The sequence below is a fragment of the Triturus cristatus genome, chromosome 2_2, assembly GCF_964204655.1.
Source record: "Triturus cristatus chromosome 2_2, aTriCri1.1, whole genome shotgun sequence".
Classification (NCBI taxonomy): Eukaryota; Metazoa; Chordata; class Amphibia; order Caudata; family Salamandridae; genus Triturus; species Triturus cristatus.
The window spans coordinates 1,246,674,947-1,246,696,769 of NC_140582.1; the positions used below are offsets into that span (position 1 = coordinate 1,246,674,947).

The 21,823-nt window shown below is 50.8% G+C and overlaps 1 protein-coding gene across 1 annotated transcript in view; it reads right to left on the bottom strand.

The window, feature by feature from the left end:
* Window positions 1–21,823, bottom strand: part of LOC146863509 (uncharacterized) — a 546,139-nt gene that overhangs the window by 221,245 nt on the left and 303,071 nt on the right. The window contains exon 4 of the mRNA XM_085642941.1: window positions 11,889–11,963. Within this exon, the coding sequence (XP_085499067.1) occupies window positions 11,889–11,963 (75 nt within the window). The remainder of the gene's footprint in view (window positions 1–11,888; window positions 11,964–21,823) is intronic.

Below are 21,823 nucleotides of genomic sequence, written 5' to 3' on the forward strand. Positions count from 1 at the left end.
CAAGCCTTCCTGCCAGGGTTCCTGCTTCCCTGAAAGAAATGTAGCACGGTGTCACCCGGTGCGGTCCGCAACCCCCCCCCCCCCCCCCCCCCGCACCCCTCTAGTGACGCCACTGTAAGGAAGGGAGTCCCCTGTGCTGTGAAACCGAGGGAGGGACAGACCGCTAAACAAGCCTTTCTGCCAGGGTGCCTGCTTCCCTGAAAGAAATGTAGAACGGTGTCACCCCATGTGATGGTGTCACCCGGTGCGGCCCGCACCCCTCTAGTGACGCCACTGTAAGGAAGGGAGTCCCCTGTGCTGTGAATCCGCGGGAGGGGCAGACAGCTAAACAAGCCTTCCTGCCTGGGTGCTGCTTCCCTGAAAGAAATGTAAATGTGCACAAGTGATCAATCTACAGATGCAAAGGTTGCTTGGAACCAGTATTGGTTTTAATTAATGAATCATGTGAGGAAATGGGGTGTATTATATGGTGTGTTTATGCAAACTCACGGTGTAATCCACTTACCACCCAACCTTTGTAGAACCCTTGGGTTTCATCTGTAAAACCCTCAGCAAGACCCTGGGTAGCTGTGGCCCTGAGCAGCAAGGCTTACAGAGACGAACAAGTGTCAAGCATTTAAACAGTACCATCACCACTGCAGAAGAAATCTAAACAATACTCAAGATCACCGACAGCAATTTATAAAAATAGACTTTATTTTTATAAGAATTTAGACACTAGAATGAAAAGGATCCACCTGAGGGTTCCAGAGATATTGATTATGCAAGCAATAATAAACCAGAGCAATTTCATTCAACCGCCAACAAACCTTGGGAAAGTCAACAAATTGGACACATAGAAACTTAAAAAAGCAAACTCAGGTAAGTATCAATGCGGTCAGTCTCAAGTACTTGGGGTGACCAACTCCGTCAGGGAGCTGGTCAAGGGGGCGCCAGTAAAAGCCCTCAGAAACGTTACCTTCACATGAGGAGCAGGTCCTCAGCAGTTCCAGGGGCTTTATCCACATTGCAAAGCATCCGTAAGGAGTGGTGCTGATGCAAGAGATGAAGGGATGGATAGAGAGAGTCTACACGCAGGGGAAGAGTAGACCCTGGAGGGAACCCTGGAGATGGAAGGAAGGGGCTCCTGGGCGGGAAGGTGCAGGCACAATAGGGATAGATGGCAGAGGGACCCCATGAGTCGAGGACTGAAGGGGCCCCTCGACAGGAGAGGGACACATTAACCGAACAGCAAGAGACCTCCCAGATAGAGGTGAATGGACCCCGTAGTCCCCATAGACACTGGTCCAAGGGGACCCGAAGCTCCATCAATCCTCTGGACAGAACCCCCATGGATGCGCTCGAACACAGTCCACCCGGCAGGTCCCAAACGGACACACAATGTGACCACTGACATCCAATGACAACAACACAGTCCATCTGGGCAAATCTTTTCAATTGACATCTCATTGTGACAGTCTTGTAAAGGCGAAATGTAACGCGGTCTGTACAGGCAGATCTCTGATCCCCCCCAACCCAGAGTGGACGACCCCCTACCACGGTCAGCACAAGATATCACATCAAGAGCATGAAAGAAAGCCACTAACATGCTACAGGGACCAGCACAGCTCATGCCTGTCAGTGTAACACGCTTGTACAGGGCGTGTCCACCTCTTGTTACTCTATATTCATAACACGCTGAGTGCTGTGTACACAATATGACAACCGCACCTCAGTAGTCATCACGCACAACATGGAACGACTTCTCATAAAGGCTCAAAGAGAAGCCAACACTCTCAACCACACACCCACCACAGCGAGCTAACCTCGCGGACAACTGCTTGCACCGCATAGGGGTAGAACGCGCTTTACATATACGATGACACAATACAATAACGTTCTTTCAATATGTAAAGCGCTCGCTGTCAGTAATGCCAATTCACACAATATAAAAGCACTAATCAATTTTAAAAGCGAGATTTATTTAACCTGTGGATAAGGGATGATGACGCCCCAAGAATTGAGGAAAAAGGGGCTGCACGCGTAGACGACGAAGGAACCGTAGGTATAGAGATGAAACGCACCTCAGGGAGAGATGCAACAAAAAGCACCAGGTATAGAGTTGAAGGACCTACATGGATGGGGGCAGAGATAGAATTCAGAGAAGGTAAAGGCAAACCTATAGACGGGTTACGGGGGACCCATGGGCGGAGCAGGGTCCCTGGACAGCCACATAATGGAGCATTAGGAATAGAACAGAAGGAGCACATGGATCGGATGGAAGTGACCACCATCGATGGGGTTGAAAGCGACTTGTCGGATAGCAGTGTAAAGTACCCTATAGATAGGATGGAAGGGGCCACTGCCAAGAGTGTTAGAGACAACCCTACGAATGTAAGAGTAAACTACCCTGTAGATAGGATCGAAAGGACCACAATTGATAGGGTTGGAGTGTCCCTATGGACAGAACTATAAAATACCCTAAAGATAGGATCAAAGGGACCACCATCAATAGGGTTGGAGCTTCCCTATGGACAGAACTATAAAATACCCTAAAGATAGGATCGAAAGGGACCACCATCAATAGGGCTGGAAGTGACTCAGTGGATGTGGGTATAAAGGACCTAAAGGTTACGGGAGGACGGGACCACCACCGATAAGGTTAGAGGCCACTCCATGGATTTGGGAGGCAGAGGCCGCCATCAATAAGGTTAGAGGCCACTCCCTGGATACGGGAGGCAGGGGCCACCATCGATAGGGATGCCGGCGACTGTCTGGATACGGGAGGCAGGGGCCACCATCGATAGGGATACAGGCGACTCTCTGGATACGGGAGGCAGGGGCCACCATCGATAGGGATACAGGTGACTCTCTGGATACGGGAGGCAGGGGCCACCATCGATAGGGATACAGGTTTGGGGAGAGGAGTTGGCCTAACAGGACGGGACCACCACCGATAAGGTTAGAGGCCACTCCATGGATTTGGGAGGCAGAGGCCGCCATCAATAAGGTTAGAGGCCACTCCCCGGATATGGGAGTCAGGGGCCACCATCGATAATGTTAGAGGCCACTCCCTGGATACGGGAGGCAGGGGCCACCATCGATAGGGATACAGGCGACTCTCTGGATACGGGAGGCAGGGGCCACCATCGATAGGGATACCGGCGACTGTCTGGATACGGGAGGCAGGGGCCACCATCGATAGGGATACAGGCGACTCTCTGGATACGGGAGGCAGGTGCCACCATCGATAGGGATACAGGCGACTCTCTGGATATGGGAGGCAGGGGCCACCATCGATAGGGATACAGGTGACTCTCTGGATACGGGAGGCAGGGGCTACCATCGATAGGGATACAGGTTTGGGGAGAGGAGTTGGCCTAACAGTTAGGGCGCTCGACCTCGGACCTTGGGAACTGGGTTTGAGTCTCGGTAACGACGCTAAACCTCCTGTGATTCTGGGCAAATCACTTAATCTCCCCGTGCCTAACAAAAAAATGAATGTGTGTCCTCATGTAACGTAACTGGTGCCATGTAAACCGCTCTGATACCTGATTGGATTCGGGTCAAGTTCGCGCTATATAAAACTCTGCTAAAAAAATAAATAAACAAAAAGTGACACTATGGATACCAGAGGCAGGGGCCACCATCGATTGGGATACAGGTGACTCTCTGGATACGGGAGGCAGGGGCCACCATCGATAGGGATACAGGTGTCTCTCTTGATACGGGAGGCAGGGGCCACCATCGATAGGGATACAGGCGACTCTCTGGATACGGGAGGCAGGGGCCACCATCGATAGGGATACAGGCGACTCTGTGGATACGGGAGGCAGGGGCCACCATCGATAGGGATACAGGTGACTCTCTGGATACGGGAGGCAGGGGCCACCATCCATAGGGATACAGGTGACTCTCTGGATACAGGAGGCAGGGGCCACCATAGATAGGAATACAGGCGGCTCTCTGGATACGGGAGGCAGGGGCCACCATCGATCGGGATACAGGTGACTCTCTGGATACGGGAGGCAGGGGCCACCATCGATAGGGATACAGGTGTCTCTCTTGATACGGGAGGCAGGGGCCACCATCGATAGGGATACAGGCGACTCTCTGGATACAGGAGGCAGGGGCCACCATCGATAGGGATACAGGTGACTCTCTGGATACAGGAGGCAGGGGCCACCATCGATAGGGATACAGGTGACTCTCTGGATACGGTAGGCAGGGGCCACCATTGCTAGGGATACAGGTGACTCTCTGGATACTGTAGGCAGGGGCCACCGTTGCTAGGGATACAGGTGACTCTCTGGATACGGGAGGCAGGGGCCACCATCGATAGGGATACAGGTGTCTCTCTTGATACGGGAGGCAGGGGCCACCATCGATAGGGATACAGGCGACTCTCTGGATACGGGAGGCAGGGGCCACCATCGATAGGGATACAGGCGACTCTGTGGATACGGGAGGCAGGGGCCACCATCGATAGGGATACAGGTGACTCTCTGGATACGGGAGGCAGGGGCCACCATCCATAGGGATACAGGTGACTCTCTGGATACAGGAGGCAGGGGCCACCGTAGATAGGAATACAGGCGGCTCTCTGGATACGGGAGGCAGGGGCCACCATCGATCGGGATACAGGTGACTCTCTGGATACGGGAGGCAGGGGCCACCATCGATAGGGATACAGGTGTCTCTCTTGATACGGGAGGCAGGGGCCACCATCGATAGGGATACAGGCGACTCTCTGGATACAGGAGGCAGGGGCCACCATCGATAGGGATACAGGTGACTCTCTGGATACAGGAGGCAGGGGCCACCATCGATAGGGATACAGGTGACTCTCTGGATACGGTAGGCAGGGGCCACCATTGCTAGGGATACAGGTGACTCTCTGGATACGGTAGGCAGGGGCCACCGTTGCTAGGGATACAGGTGACTCTCTGGATACGGGAGGCAGGGGCCATCAGCAGATTTGGAGGTGACACCATGGATAGAGATATAAAGGAACGCGTGGTTATGGAATAAAGGGATCAGCATCAGCAAGGTTAGAAGCTACTCCATGGATATGGGAGGCAGTTACCAGGATCTGTGGGGTTAGAGGTGACCCCATGTATACAGGAGGCAGGGACCAGCATCTGTGGGGTTAGAGGTGACCCCATGTACACAGGATGCAGGCACCCACATCTGTGGAGTTGGAGGTAACTCCATGTATACAGGAGGCAGGCACCAGCATCTGTGGCATGAGAGGTGACTCCATGGACACAGGAGGCAGGGACCAGCATCTGTGGGGTTAGAGGTGACCCCATGTATACAGGATGCAGGCACCCACATCTGTGGAGTTGGAAGTAACTCCATGTATACAGGAGGCAGACACCAGCATCTGTGGTGTGAGAGGTGACTCCATGGACACAGGAGGCAGGGACCACCATTACTAGGGATGGAGGGCACTGCATGGATATGGGTGTAATGGACCTCAAGGATATGGAGGGAAGGTACCACCGTCAGCAGGGTTAGAAGCAGCTCCATAGATACCGGAGGCAGGCTCCAGCATCTGTGGTGGGGTTGGAGGTGACTCCACGGATACATGAAGAATGGACCACCATTAATAGGGCAGAAGGCCACGCAATGAATATGGAAGGAAGGGAGCACCATCATTAGGGTTAGAAGCCACTCCATGGATACAGAAGGCAGGCACCAGCATCTGTAAGGTTAGATGTGACCCCATGTATACATGATGTGGTGACCACCATCACTTGGGAAGGAGGGTGCTCCATGGGTATGGGAGGCAGGCACAAGAATCTGTTGTGAAGTTGGAGGTGACTCCACAGATACGCGAAGAAGGGACCACCGTTGATAGGGCTGAAGGTCACACCATGAATATGGAATGAAGGGGGCACCATCAGTACGGTTGGAGGTAACCCCATGGATGGAGGTGTAAGGGACCGCAAGGGTAGTATCTAAGGGGTCCCAAGGTTTGAGGTATAAGGGTCCTCACTGGTAAAGGAGAAAGAGATTCTTCCAAAGTGACGGCTGCCTTCTTGGGGTGTATCTGCCATCTTGAACCACAACCTATTACCGATGCAACATCAGCAGTTGTCACTTACAAAGAGGATTGGGCACCCCAGAATGGCTGCAAAAACAGCCCCTTGCTGCTGAGACAACTTTCAGAGTTCAAGCTCCTTTCAACAGCTATGGAAGGGGAGGTCACTGTCATCCCTCGAGGCGTGTCACCAACAGTGGGTGCAGCGGCAAACACATCAGCACCCAGCTCTGTTCCGCACAAAGACCCGGCCCATTATGTACCCCACTGCATGCACCAAGGCCACAAGAAATGGAGCGTAGCAGCGCCATGTTTTACCAAAGGACTCCATGTATGCTAACCATGGCCATAGGCCCAGGTGTCTTCTGTGGCGCTTCCTGTGACTGCCTCTGCATGGACAGCACACCGGTGGAGTCCGCCGAGCGGGCCTGTACTAGATTATTACAAATATCTTTCACATCTATAGTGTTCTACTTTTCTTTCTGTTTGTATTTTGTTTGCATTGGTTTAGAGTCTGTCGTCCAAATGCACATTGAATGTTGGTAGTCTGCTCCACGAAGCTTAGGAAAACTGTCTTTATAGTAATAAACCAGTTCCTTCCAACATCTTTCCTGGGGTGTGCTTTGTTTCTCATTTTCAGTTTACTGCTGAGCAATCTTGTATAAGCGTACTGAAAACTGCCAAAAATGAATACGCATTAAGATGCTGGGATTCAGGCGCTACATTTTGACGAAAATATCCATTAGATACATTTAGCATTACTTAATTTTTTTCCTGACTAAATTTGTCATTAGATAAAGCCAGAAAGTGGTATTTGATTTGGTTAAAGGCACCAAATAGAATAATTACACAAATTATTATAAAGGACCCTCTATATGACGGTGCTATAAGGTGAGGAAACCACCCTACTCCTCAGGACAGGCCTCAGCCCTCTGTAACACAAATTATTATAAAGAACCCTGTATATGACGGTGCTATAAGGTGAGGAGAACCACCCTACTCCTCAGGACAGGCCTCAGCCCTCTGTAACACAAATTATTATAAAGAACCCTGTATATGACGGTGCTATAAGGTGAGGAGAACCACCCTACTCCTCGGGACAGGCCTCAGCCCTCTGTAACACAAATTATTATAAAGAACCCTGTATATGACGGTGCTATAAGGTGAAGAGAACCACCCTACTCCTCAGGACAGGCCTCAGCCCTCTGTAACACAAAATATTATAAAGAACCCTGTATATGACGGTGCTATAAGGTGAGGAGAACCACCCTACTCCTCAGGACAGGCCTCAGCCCTCTGTAACACAAATTATTATAAAGAACCCTGTATATGACGGTGCTATAAGGTGAGGAGAACCACCCTACTCCTCGGGACAGGCCTCAGCCCTCTGTAACACAAATTATTATAAAGAACCCTGTATATGACGGTGCTATAAGGTGAAGAGAACCACCCTACTCCTCAGGACAGGCCTCAGCCCTCTGTAACACAAAATATTATAAAGAACCCTGTATATGACGGTGCTATAAGGTGAGGAGAACCACCCTACTCCTCGGGACAGGCCTCAGCCCTCTGTAACACAAATTATTATAAAGAACCCTGTATATGACGGTGCTATAAGGTGAAGAGAACCACCCTACTCCTCAGGACAGGCCTCAGCCCTCTGTAACACAAAATATTATAAAGAACCCTGTATATGACGGTGCTATAAGGTGAGGAGAACCACCCTACTCCTCAGGACAGGCCTCAGCCCTCTGTAACACAAATTATTATAAAGAACCCTGTATATGACGGTGCTATAAGGTGAGGGAACCACCCTACTCCTCAGGACAGGCCTCAGCCCTCTGTAACACAAAATATTATAAAGAACCCTGTATATGACGGTGCTATAAGGTGAGGAGAACCACCCTACTCCTCAGGACAGGCCTCAGCCCTCTGTAACACAAAATATTATAAAGAACCCTGTATATGACGGTGCTATAAGGTGAGGGAACCACCCTACTCCTCAGGACAGGCCTCAGCCCTCTGTAACACAAAATATTATAAAGAACCCTGTATATGACGGTGCTATAAGGTGAGGGAACCACCCTACTCCTCGGGATAGGCCTCAGCCCTCTGTAACACAAATTATTATAAAGAACCCTGTATATGACGGTGCTATAAGGTGAGGGAACCACCCTACTCCTCAGGACAGGCCTCAGCCCTCTGTAACACAAATTATTATAAAGAACCCTGTATATGACGGTGCTATAAGGTGAGGAAACCACCCTACTCCTCAGGACAGGCCTCAGCCCTCTGTAACACAAATTATTATAAAGGACCCTGTATATGACGGTGCTATAAGGTGAGGAGAACCACCCTACTCCTCAGGACAGGCCTCAGCCCTCTGTAACACAAAATATTATAAAGAACCCTGTATATGACGGTGCTATAAGGTGAGGGAACCACCCTACTCCTCAGGACAGGCCTCAGCCCTCTGTAACACAAAATATTATAAAGAACCCTGTATATGACGGTGCTATAAGGTGAGGAGAACCACCCTACTCCTCAGGACAGGCCTCAGCCCTCTGTAACACAAAATATTATAAAGAACCCTGTATATGACGGTGCTATAAGGTGAGGGAACCACCCTACTCCTCAGGACAGGCCTCAGCCCTCTGTAACACAAAATATTATAAAGAACCCTGTATATGACGGTGCTATAAGGTGAGGGAACCACCCTACTCCTCGGGATAGGCCTCAGCCCTCTGTAACACAAATTATTATAAAGAACCCTGTATATGACGGTGCTATAAGGTGAGGGAACCACCCTACTCCTCAGGACAGGCCTCAGCCCTCTGTAACACAAATTATTATAAAGAACCCTGTATATGACGGTGCTATAAGGTGAGGAAACCACCCTACTCCTCAGGACAGGCCTCAGCCCTCTGTAACACAAATTATTATAAAGGACCCTGTATATGACGGTGCTATAAGGTGAGGAGAACCACCCTACTCCTCAGGACAGGCCTCAGCCCTCTGTAACACAAAATATTATAAAGAACCCTGTATATGACGGTGCTATAAGGTGAGGGAACCACCCTACTCCTCGGGACAGGCCTCAGCCCTCTGTAACACAAATTATTATAAAGAACCCTGTATATGACGGTGCTATAAGGTGAGGGAACCACCCTACTCCTCAGGACAGGCCTCAGCCCTCTGTAACACAAATTATTATAAAGAACCCTGTATATGACGGTGCTATAAGGTGAGGAGAACCACCCTACTCCTCAGGATAGGCCTCAGCCCTCTGTAACACAAATTATTATAAAGGACCCTGTATATGACGGTGCTATAAGGTGAGGAGAACCACCCTACTCCTCGGGATAGGCCTCAGCCCTCTGTAACACAAAATATTATAAAGAACCCTGTATATGACGGTGCTATAAGGTGAGGAGAACCACCCTACTCCTCAGGATAGGCCTCAGCCCTCTCTAACAAATGACACTCCTTAGCACACGTGACAATTTTAAAGTAACATAAGTATGTAACGCGTTTCCACAAATACCAAACAAAATAATGCGCAAAAGATTAGTCTTCCCTCTTCTTTCTTCTTCACTTTATTTCGTGCAAGTCTTCCCAGTAATTCTCTACAGCCAACACGTGTTTCGTCGCAAAAGGGGGATGTCGTCCCGCGACTTTCTCAAGGCTATATCCGGTATGAAAATTAATTTTATTAAGCGGTGATAATTCCAAACTGCAGAGGGTTTCAGGTGTGGTTGCGTCTGTGTTTCGGAATGCGTTTCTCTGGTTCCTATTTCTTTCAGAATTAATCCTCTCAGTGCTTATTCCACTCCAAGGAAGTCTCCGTGACGCCACCATGTAACCTCGATGCCGAGTGCGCTCGTGCGAGGAACTTTCCCACACTAGTAAATTAGCTCAGTGCTATGAGTATTTTGTACCACATCTGGGAGCGTATGTGCATTTAAATTTCTATAATCTAAAACTATTCTATATGAATAGCCAGGTTTTGCTGCTTGAAAAAGAGGAGTGTTCCTGGTGGAATGACAAGGCCTTATTACATCTCGATACAGCAACGGATCTGGTTTGTTTCTGTATCGCTCTGGTCTTCTGGTTTGAGAGGATATTGAGCCTGAACCAGGGGCTCCCTCCTTACTGGAATCACATGTGGAACAGGTTCAGTGTCTCACTCCGCTCCGCTTCTTAACACGGCTCGAGCCTGCTTTAATGCCCACTCGCAGGCTGCTTATGTAATGTTATGTTTAGGCCTGGGTGAAGTTCCTGGAGTTCCACTTTGCTTAACTCAGCGAAGTGACCAGAAAGCTACGCTTTGCTACTCGGAGTTCCGCAAGCGGCGGAGTGCATTAGGGCACGCCGCTCACGCTGATTGTAAATGCCGGGGGTTTGTCCTGCGCTGGAGAATAAGAGCGAATGGCACCACGCGCAGTGCAAGAGGGCGCTGCTTCTTTCTGCCATTGGAGTAGATTTTCTACTCAAGCGGCAGCTTCCTCAACGAGAACGGAAGACTTCGCAACGTGAGCGGTCGCGAACATCTGCGACCGCCCGCATTGAAAAATCTCAATAGGAGGTGGTCTAGCGTTGGATTTTCCTCACTTGTGCTCGCCAACTTAACGTTGGCGAGTGCGGAAAAAACTCAGAAACTCTGCATGCTCCACAGAGCTCGGACTGTGGAAAACTCCGCAGACTTCGCAAATGAAGCACAGTTCACCTCCGAGGCCTAGTTATGTTGTATCTACGTTTAAAGCGCACGAATACCTGGAGGTGTCTTTGCGCTATCACTGTTAGAGAGAGCAAGACAAGCCCTTACCGACTACCGAGTAGTCAGGTTTGTAGCACTTTTCTGAAGAATTGCAGATTGGTCATGGATATGATGTGCGCATGTAGAGTGCGCCACGCTGTAGCCGTGCTGATGACAAAGCCTCCTCCTCCCCAGGAGGAGCGTTTGAACTTGGGGACTATGACATTTGTGGCCCCCGCGGAGAGCAGTGTCCCACTAGGGCAGTACCATCTACAGCTGGCGTTCAGATATTCTGGGCCCGTACCGTGAAGCGCTTTATGGGCGATACATAGCGCCTTGACAGTGACCCGTTGCTGGATTGGTAGCTAGTGTAATTTTCGTGTAGCTTGAAATGCAGATTGAAATGTGGGGGTCCCTGAAAGCGGGTGTACTCAGCATGTGCCAGCGTTTGGAGCTTACTCATGAGTTGCTGTTGCCCATTGAGGTAGAGTCCATTCAACAGTCTGTTTTAGATAAAACTAAAGGCGTTTCTACCATGGTCTGTGCATCAGGTGGAATGCAAGGATTCAGTTTTTATTATCAGTAGTGTGTTCAAGGAAGAGGAGATCACAGCGTTGACTTGATCCCCATAGGCGAGGTTGTCCACTGTAACTCCCAGGTTCCTTCACTTCCTAACTGGAGTCCGGAGAGTTTCTAACTCATGAGGCCACCAAGACGGGGACTGCAATGGTGTCTTTGAGATGGGAACTGATGGGGACTGGTAAGCTGCTGTTGTGGGAAGGGCTTCAAAAACAGCACCTGGGGCTGTTATCTGTGATTTGTGTACAGTCAGGGTACTGGTAAGCTGGTGGTAAGTTAGCGCAGGGAAGGGTCATGGCGGGAGGACCGGCGCGCTGGATACGAGGGTCGTTCGTGGTGTCGTACGAGAGATGCCAGGAGGTTTGAGCCTGGTTCAGTGGCTACTAAGGGTTGCGTCGAGCGCCTCTGGGGTACGGTCGCCCCGGCATTGCTTCATTGTGAGTTAAGACTCAACAGTGAAAGGGATCATCTCATAAATTTGCTCACAGCATCAAATTGACTCCAGAGACGCAGCAGAGATCTCCTCACCTTGAAAAACGCCTTAATGGCGGGCAGGTGCGTGGCACACGTCTGTCTGTACGATTCTTCCACCTTCTCCCCAACCTGCAGAAGAGAATGAAGAGAGGAAATATCAGAGAGGGGAACACATGGTCTCTACTTGCACCTGAGCATGGAATCCCTGAAACTCATCGCTCCCCTTGCCAATGTTAGGGTACCTCTTTGCATCCCCTCACTCTGTACCCCATCATGGCCGGCCTCTTTTTGCTAGTAATGCATCTTTGACCCTTCCACTTTCTATGCATGTTTATTCAATGTTCTGGCTCTGCTGGGTTAAAATCTTCCATGTACCCTAGATTTGCTCCAGCCCCCCATCTCCGCTCTGAAGCCCTCACTCTTCGGATCATTCTTTCTTCACTTGACTGCTGCCCTCGTCTGGCGCCAGACCCCTCTTTCTCCTGTCTATTCACACTGCTTCCATCCTCCTTCTCATGAGACACAGGTTCTTCTGCAAGTCTTTGTGTCTGTCACCTGCCTGTCCTATTATCTGAGTCCTTCGACCCCTGCGTAGTCTCCGGTGGCCCCAGGCCTTCGGCTACAGGTACCAAGAGATAAGATACCCCTCTTGGTCTTGGCTTTCTTTGGAGAAAGTCCTCCTATCCAGGGGGCCCCTAAAACTCCTTTGTTTTTATCAATAGTAGGGGCATCGCTAAGCTTCTGGGCCATAGCGCCAGGAAGCCCTGTATGGCGACCATGCTCCCTAGCGTAACTAACAAAGGCCTCTCTCAGTGTCCCTCCAGGAGCCCACCCACACTCCTTGCACCATCTCCAAGAGGGCCCACCCATGCTTCAAAACCATCGACGTGCTTTCGTTTCTGCTTCTTCCCCCTCGACACCCCTCAATACCGGTCTCCCCTGGACATTGGCACTGGGCACTCCCTTCTCTGCATGTTGTGCCACCGGTCAAGGCTAAGCATTTCAGTCAGGGTCAGTCTCACATTCTAGCTGCCGCTTATCCCTGCCTGCTTGGAGTCACTCATAAACTGTACCCCCTTATTTATTTCACGGATTGCGCTGCATTATTTTGTGGTTACACAAAGAATTTTTACAAGTCTGTCACAGAACTGAAATAAAACAAATACATAAAGAGACAAAGGGTCTGATTTGGATCTCAGCGGACGGGTTACTCCGTCACAATCATGAGGGATATGCGCTCTGTCCAAATATAAATCCCATGGGATATAATGGGATTTCTATTTCCACAGCCGGGTTACACGTCACCTTTGTGGTGGAGTAACCCGTCTGCCGGGATCGGAATCCGGCGCTAACACTTACAACCTGACTTTAGTTGTGCAAAGTCAGGTGGACGACATCCACCAGTGAGCCGGTCTCCACTCACCTTTAGCACGAACCCCAGAAACCAGAGGATTTCCTGTTACTACCCAACTCTAAAGCCAGCCACAGGCCTCCGCGTATGTGGTCTGGCACCTAGCATCAGCCGCCCCTACCTCGAGGAGTGGACACAACCACTGACAGAGCTAGTGGAGTGTGGAGGTGCACACGGCTCATCCACAGGGGACTGCCTGTGCTACCCTGGTCTCAGAGGGAGCAGAATCGGTGCCACGACCTGCACCAGGGGTATCTGCACCTCCTTCTTGACTCTGCCCTTCTTTGATTACACTGACAGTGAATAATAACCTTCTGCAATAATGTAATGTATGACCAGCAGCTGGAATGTGACCTTCACTAGCAGTTGAGGTAAGTAACATAAACGTCTTACATGTATGTCGTGTGCGTGCTTCATGGCAAACGTGTCCGTGTACGAGACAGAGTGTGCAACTGTGAGAATGTATCAATGTGTATGTGTGAGTATGTGCACGTGGGAGCGGAAGTAAGTGAGTGAGAGTCAGTGACAGGTATGAGTGAGACTGAATGAGACTGAGTGCAATGAGTCAGAGTAAGTGAGAATGAGGGAGAGTGAGTGTAAGAGGAATGCAACCGAGTTAGAGTGGGAGAATAAGAATGTACGGGTAAGAATGAGTGTGAGGGAGGGGTAGACAGAGTGAGTGAGAATCAGTGTGAGTGAGAATGAGCGAGTGATAGTTATTGTGACGGTGAGTGAGAGTGGGCTAATTAAATGACACTGGGTTAGTCCAAGTGAGAGTCAGTGCATGTTGTAAGTGAGTACATACGAGTGTAAGAGTGAATGTGATTGTGAGTGAGTCACAGCATGTGAGAGTAAGTGAGATTGAGTGAGAATAAGGGACTGAGAGTAAGAGTGAGTGCAAAGGAGTGAGAACGTATGAGTGATTTGGAGTCAGAGGGAGTGAGCAAGAATGAATGTGTGAGAGGGAATGAGTATGAGTGTCGGTGAGTGAATATAAGTGAGTATCGCTGCTAATGTTGTGTTCTGGCTGCAAGTGTAGGAAGGTGACCCCCTAAACGGATACTTTTAGGTCTGGGTGTAGGGGGGAAAACTACTAACAGAACATGATACGCACCCGCAGGGCTGTGTTACTTCAACTTTGCTCTTGGCACTGACCCTTTCCAATGTATCTCTGCTGAGGCTGGTTTGATGCGTAGATCTCTGGGACACCTGTGTGAATGCTGAGAATGCTGCTAGTGTTACAGAGTGGATGGCAGTAAGAAAGAAAGGGTTGGGCGTGAAGGTGGTTGGTTTATCTTTGGTGATACCATTGTGTTTTTAACAAAATCAAAGAAACATGTGTTACTAAATGTATCAAAATACATAGAAAAGATTTCAGAGCTGCACCACACCACAACAGCCATGTCTATATAAGTAATCACAGCTCAATAAAGCGTAGAATGTAGACTTGAATTCTCTCTTCTTTATTTTCAAGAACACAGCCAACGCATTTCGTCCTATGAAACAGGACTTCTTCAGGGCTTTAAGTTATGAACATATATAAAAGAAGGACATTTACAATACATAAAACATACAACATGTGTATTTACATATATATACACATATATATTTAAATACATTAAACAAACAAATTCACATGCATAAAAACACAACATACATGGACAATTCATATGTCAAACAAATATATAATAATCTAAACAGGACCATACCCAAAGTCCCACACATACAAAGTCATAAAGAGAAAAAAAAATCACAATCCTAAAGCATTGTAAAAGGTTGTGTCAGATCCAGATTCATGCGCACTCTCAATGAGGTCATTCGTATTACGCATGCTGAAGATGCACCCCTTGAAAGAGCCATCCACAGCTGACTGAGAGAATAAAGACTGACGCCTCATCTCACGACGGAGAGGGAACCGGGACCAGTGAGCATGGGTCGAGTGGTGCGTGACACTATCCCCCATCACCCAAACTGGGCCCCTCCTCAGATCGACACCGGGAGGACCCTAGCCAAACGGACCAGCACCAACAACCGAGCTAGCATCAACCGAAGAGCGAGAGCGTTGACCATTCAAGAAAAGGACATAGCAAGTTCCGTCTCCCGTTTCAAGAGCGTCCGTGGACAGTGATCCGCCGAACCGGCACGATGGTAACAGCCCGCAGAGGAACCGAAGAACTCACTCGGAATATATCATTCTTCAAAAAGGTCCATGCTGGAACTCCCAACTCGCCAAGACCGGATCATGTGGAAGCTGGTCCAAGTCAACGGAGAGTAGCTGAAGAGATGGAGGATGGCCAAGGGACTATCCCCATGGATGGCCTGGACAGATCTGACCGAGAATCACCATCACCACTCGGAACTCCAGACAGAGGACTGTCCAACTCCCTGGTGAGATTCTCGGAGGGCGGAGTATCACAGGAAGTGGGCCCCTCCCTATCATCATCACATGGAGAACAGTCCAGATACGGCCTGAGGAGCAATCCGGCTCCATCTTCCCGGTTGGCGGGATTCCTGGTGTGAGAGAGCCGAAGTTTCGCAGCGGACTGTGTCCTTTGTCTGGGCAGGAACTGAGGACCGATGGCCCACCCGGAACTGGTACCAGATCTTACATGTTGATGTTTTGTTTATAAAGGTTAGAAGGAATGTAATATCCTCCGGCGGGGTAGCGTTCCAATCTACCCACGCCCGGAGGTGACGAGGAGCGCTGGCGCGTGACGCCAGACGCGAATATAAAATAAAGGGGCGTGGCCCGGCTCCGGCAGTCGGGACCACGCTGAGCAAGCAATTAGAGCGTTGTGTCTTCATTCAGGCCCCCGCGGTGCTCAGTAATACCCGCGCCGCGGTCATTCTCACAGGGTGAAAGAATAACAAAGCCTCGTTAGCAAGTAAATGTTCTTTTAAAGACCTGTGAAGTCCTCGGGTGCGGCTGTGTGTGTGCCCGGGAAGCTGTCTCAGCCCGGGCTGCCGCACACGACAGGGGGGCCTCAAGCCCTTTGAGCCCAATGGGCGTTGCGGGTCTGCTTGTGGTAGTATCAGGGAAATCAAAAGTACAAACCTGCCCACCTGGCCATAAAACAGACCCCACACTGATCTGTGGGAGCAGCCATCGGGCCCGGCCTGATTGCCCCACAGGGCAGTCCGACAGTGTGTGTGATGTCCCTTCTGCATCAGTGGTATTTTGGTGACTCGGCGTCCATGGCCAGGAGATCTGTCTGCTCGTGTGCAGTTCGGAAAGACGAGGACATTTCTTCCTGTTGCTGTCGGATGTGGGCCTGAGTGTAAGGGCCTCCACAGAGGCTTTCTCTCCGGCAGACCAGAGAGGAGCGAAGGGCACACAAGCCTAGAGTCCCGATTCATTTGGAGACTTCTGCTTTTATGAAACCAATAATGGCTTCGTTTTCCTGTCTCCCACCTGAAGTTCCCTCTGCTTCAATACAAGTCAATGGGAGAAATAGATGGTCCCAATTCTTTATTTTTAAATCTCCCGCTTTCCTCCTCTATAATGTTTCCATGTAGGGCCGGCAGTGTCCCAGCTCGGTCTGAGATGAGTGCTTGGGGTCCCCTCACGGTGCGGGGAGGGGGGGGGCAGTCTTCTGTGAATAAAGGAGGCCCCCAGCTTGTCAGCTTGATTGTATGGGTGTTACCAGAGACACCCTCACCATCCTTTGAATGTATGGGCACCTTTACATGGAGGACGCGCGTGCCGCATGGCGCTATGCAAGATCCGATGCTGACGCGGAAATGAGATCAGGGTGGAAGAGCGACCGTGTGCACGTGAGCGCGTGCACGTACACCCAACCATAGCCCTTCCGCCCTGTCCTCCGGCACTTGCCTGAACAGACAGACTGCTGCATGGGAACGTATGACCTCACAGTTATAATTCAGGATTTTATACAGAGATTATAGTCCTGGACTCCCTGGAACAAAACAACCGAGAGGAGGCCAGGAAGTGGGCGGTGCTTGTCAGTGGGGGAGGGGAGCTGGATTTTAACACATTTATGAAATAAAGGGGTCTCTTTCACAGCTTACGCGTGTAAGGAGCTCGCTTGACAGCAGCAACAGAAATAACTAATATCATATATTGGAGCCGGCAAACCCGTCATTAATACAGTCGAGTTGTAACGTCCGAGTCACTTGTAACAAGAACATGACGCAGCCACTCAACTGCAACAACTTACTGCAATACATTTATGACGTCATGATACCTGCTGCAACACACAGCAGCCAAACAGAAAGACACACCAGAGACCATAACTACAGCTGCAGTTTAAACAAAGAAATGGGGAACTGCTGCTTTCATCCTCCCGTTTCGTGTATTCATTTTAAAATGAGCTGTGATCACCCAAAAATAGCAATTTATGGCAAAATGCTTGTTTTTTGCTTGTTGTGCGTCTTTACATCTTTTCAAGTTAGATGGAATCTCTATAAATGTTTCTACACATTCTGAGCAAAGCCTTCTTTAAATCCGACTAACATTCAACTCATTATAATATGTTTTCACAACAAACTACGACCTGCCTTTTGGCGACTTTAACTTCACCCTACAGACTCTACTGCCATTGTTCAAGTCGGCAGCCATGCTGTCCTCTTCATAAGAAAGAGCAAGACCCCGAGGATGAAAGTGGTTTGCAAGAAGGATGCAGGCAGTATTTCCTGCTCCCCTCTCGTCCCCCCTCCCTCTCTCACACTGGTACTGTGGGCAGTAACCCCTGCTCCCCTCTCGGCCCCCCTCTCTCTCTGGCACTGGTACTGTGGGAAGTATTTCCTGCCCCCCTTTCGTCCCCCCTCACTCTCTGACGCTGGTGCTAGGGCAGTCTTTCCTGCCCCCCTCTCGTCCCCCCTCACTCTCTGGCACTGGTGCTAGGGCAGTAACCCCTGCTCCCCTCTCGGCCCCCCTCTCTCTCTGACGCTGGTGCTGTGGGCAGTATTTCCTGCCCCCCTCTCGTCCCCCCTCACTCTCTCACACTGGTGCTGTGGGCAGTATTTCCTGCCCCCCTCTCGTCCCCCCTCACTCTCTCACACTGGTGCTAGGGCAGTATTTCCTGCTCCCCTCTCATCCCCTGGTCTCTCCCCAGGCATCATCTGGCAGTTCTTTCTGCTGTACTGGGAGGGACGGAATTTTAATGCACACCAGCTGTGCCTGTGTGTACAGTCAGCATGTGCACCCCTTCCAGGGGGGGCGGGGTGCTATTGTGCAGAAGGCAGGAGAGAGCTGTAGCAGAGAGCAGTGTGTAGCAGGCACCAGAGAGCAGTGTGCAGCAGGCAGCGGAGAGCAGTGTGCAGCAGGCAGCAGAGAGCAGTGTGTAGCAGGCAGCAGAGAGCAGTGTGTAGCAGGCAGCGGAGAGCAGTGTGCAGCAGGCAGCAGAGAGCAGTGTGTAGCAGGCAGCAGAGAGCAGTGTGTAGCAGGCAGCGGAGAGCAGTGTGCAGCAGGCAGCAGAGAGCAGTGTGTAGCAGGCAGCAGAGAGCAGTGTGCAGCAGGCAGCGGAGAGCAGTGTGTAGCAGGCAGCAGAGAGCAGTGTGTAGCAGGCAGCAAAGAGCAGTGTGCAGCAGGCAGCGGAGAGCAGTGTGCAGCAGGCAGCAGAGAGCAGTGTGTAGCAGGCAGCAGAGAGCAGTGTGCAGCAGGCAGCGGAGAGCAGTGTGTAGCAGGCAGCAGAGAGCAGTGTGCAGCAGCCATAGAACTTACGCTGTAGGCAATGGTGGCAGTCACAGGAGAGGTAATCTCAGCAGTCACAGAGAAGGCAATGAAGGCAGTCACAGGAGAGACAATGAAGGCAGTCACAGAGGAGGCAATGATGACAGTCACAGGAGAGACAATGGCGGCAGTCATGGTGGAGGCAATGAGGGCAGTCACAGGAGAGACAATGGGGGCAGTCACAGGGGAGGCAATGAGGCAGTCACAGGAGAGACAATGAAGGCAGTCACAGAGGAGGCAATGGTCACAGTCACAGAGAAGGCAATGTCGGATGTCACAGAGAAGGCAATGGTAGCGGTCATAGGAGAAGTAATGGCGGCAGTCACAGAGGAGGCAATGGTGGCAGTCACAGGGGAGGCAATGGGGCAGTCACAGGAGAGACAATGAAGGCAGTCACAAGGAGACAATGGGGCAGTCACAGGAGAGACAATGAAGGCAGTCACAAGGAGACAATGGTGGCAGTCACAGGAGAGGCAATGGCGGCAGTCACAGAGGAGGCAATGATGACAGTCACAGGAGAGACAATGGCGGCAGTCATGGTGGAGGCAATGAGGGCAGTCAGAAGAGAGACAGTGGTGGCAGTCACATAGGAGGCAATGATGACAGTCACAGAGGAGACAATAGTGGCAGTCACCGGCGAGACAATGGGGGCAGTCACAGGGGAGGCAATGATGACAGTCACAGAGGAGACAATAGTGGCAGTCACCGGCGAGACAATGGGGGCAGTCACAGGGGAGGCAATGTTCACAGTTACGCGGGAGGCAACGGTGGCAGTTAAAGGAGAGGCAATGATAGCAGGTACATGACACGGAACTGTGCCCACACAGAGGCGGCAATGGTGGCAGAGACAATGGTGGCAGTCACAGGAGAGACAATGGGGGCAGTCACAGGAGAGACAATGGGGGCAGTCACAGGGGAGGCAACGGTGGCAGTTAAAAGAGAGGCAATGAGAGCAAGTACATGACACGGAACTGTGCCCACACAGAGGCGGCAATGGTGGCAGTCACAGGAGAGACAATGGCGCGTGTCACAGAGACGGTAATGGCGCGTGTCACAGAGACGGTAATGGCGCGTGTCACAGAAACGGTAATGGCGCGTGTCACAGAGACGGTAATGGTGTTTGTCACAGAGGGGACAGTGGGTCCAAGTCAAAGGAAAGGTAATGATGTTAATTACAGAGGAGGCAAAAGTTACAATCACAAAGCAGACAACTGCAGCAGGCACAGAGGAGCATTTAGGGAAGCCACAGGCGAATTATAGGGGAATTGTGTAAGAAATAGGAAAAGTGTAAGGAGGGCTGTTGCCTTCACAACGTGGCAAAGAAGGCAGTGCCCGGGGACAGAGGGAGATGTTACAGATTATGCACTCAGTATGGAAGGTGTAAGGGAGGCACAGACCTCCATCATTTGTGGGCAATTGTGGCAGGGACACAACAGTGGGGCACAGGACAGCTTTCATCAAGCAGAAGCAATGGTGGCAACGGGTTCTCTTTAGGGACAGGTGACGTCACCACGAGGAGGGCACCTGCAGCTGTCCGAGGGATAGGTACCCTGCCTCAGGTGGGTACGAGAGGTCCTAACTGCAGGCCCGTGCTGCTGGGGGCGTGCGCGTGCATTGCCGTGTTTACACAATCGTTGGCCGTGCACAAATGTCCCCCTTGCATCTCCGGGGCCATTATAGCTCCGGGCAGATCCTGTCTGACTGGTTACAGGTGGGTCCGTCCCGGCCCTTTATAAAACCAAGTGTCGCGAGGAGTGATATAACCGCACCCACAAGGAGCAGGAAACCGCTGAGCTCGCCCCTTCTGTGCTGCCCGCGGCCCCCAGCACTCACTCCTTCGGTGGTGCTACTTATGCGGTGCCACACTATGCAGCTGAGTTTTTATTTATTTTATTTTATTATGAGTATTTGAATGTCCCAGATCACGCACAAATGTTGAGGGCAGCGGAGCCCTGGGCGTTGCATCAGTGACGGATGCTCGCGAAGCAACGAGGATACAGTACACAACCGAGGTCGGAGCGTGAGACACTCAAGGTCACTCAGCACTGAGGGCACACGAGTGCATAAGACAACGAGACATCTATAGGTCACTCAGGAGTGAAGGCGCACGGGTGCATAACACAACGAGACATCTATAGGTCACTCAGGAGTGAAGGCGCACGAGTGCATAACACAACGAGACATCTATAGGTCACTCAACAGTGAAGGCGCACGAGTGCATAAGACAACGAGACATCTATAGGTCACTCAGGAGTGAAGGCGCACGGGTGCATAAGAAACCGAGACATCTGTAGAACACTCAACAGTGAAGGCGCACAGGTGCACAGCACAACGAGACATCTATAGGTCACTCAACAGTGAAGGCGCACGAGTTCATAGGACAACGAGACATCTATAGGTCACTCAGGAGTGAAGGCGCACGGGTGCATAAGAAACCGAGACATCTGTAGGACACTCAACAGTGAAGGCGCACAGGTGCACAGCACAACGAGACATCTATAGGTCACTCAACAGTGAAGGCGCACGAGTTCATAGGACAACGAGACATCTATAGGTCACTCAACAGTGAAGGCGCACGGGTGCACAGCACAACAAGACATTTCAAGGTCACTCAACACTGAAGGCACACGAGTGCATAACACAACGAGACATCTATAGGTCACTCAGGAGTGAAGGCTCACGGGTGCATAAGAAACCGAGACATCTGTAGGACACTCAACAGTGAAGGCGCACAGGTGCATAAGACAACGAGACATCTATAGGTCACTCAACAGTGAAGGCGCACAGGTGCACAGCACAACGAGACATCTATAGGTCACTCAACAGTGAAGGCGCACAGGTGCACAGCACAATGAGACATCTAAAGGTCACTCAACAGTGAAGGCG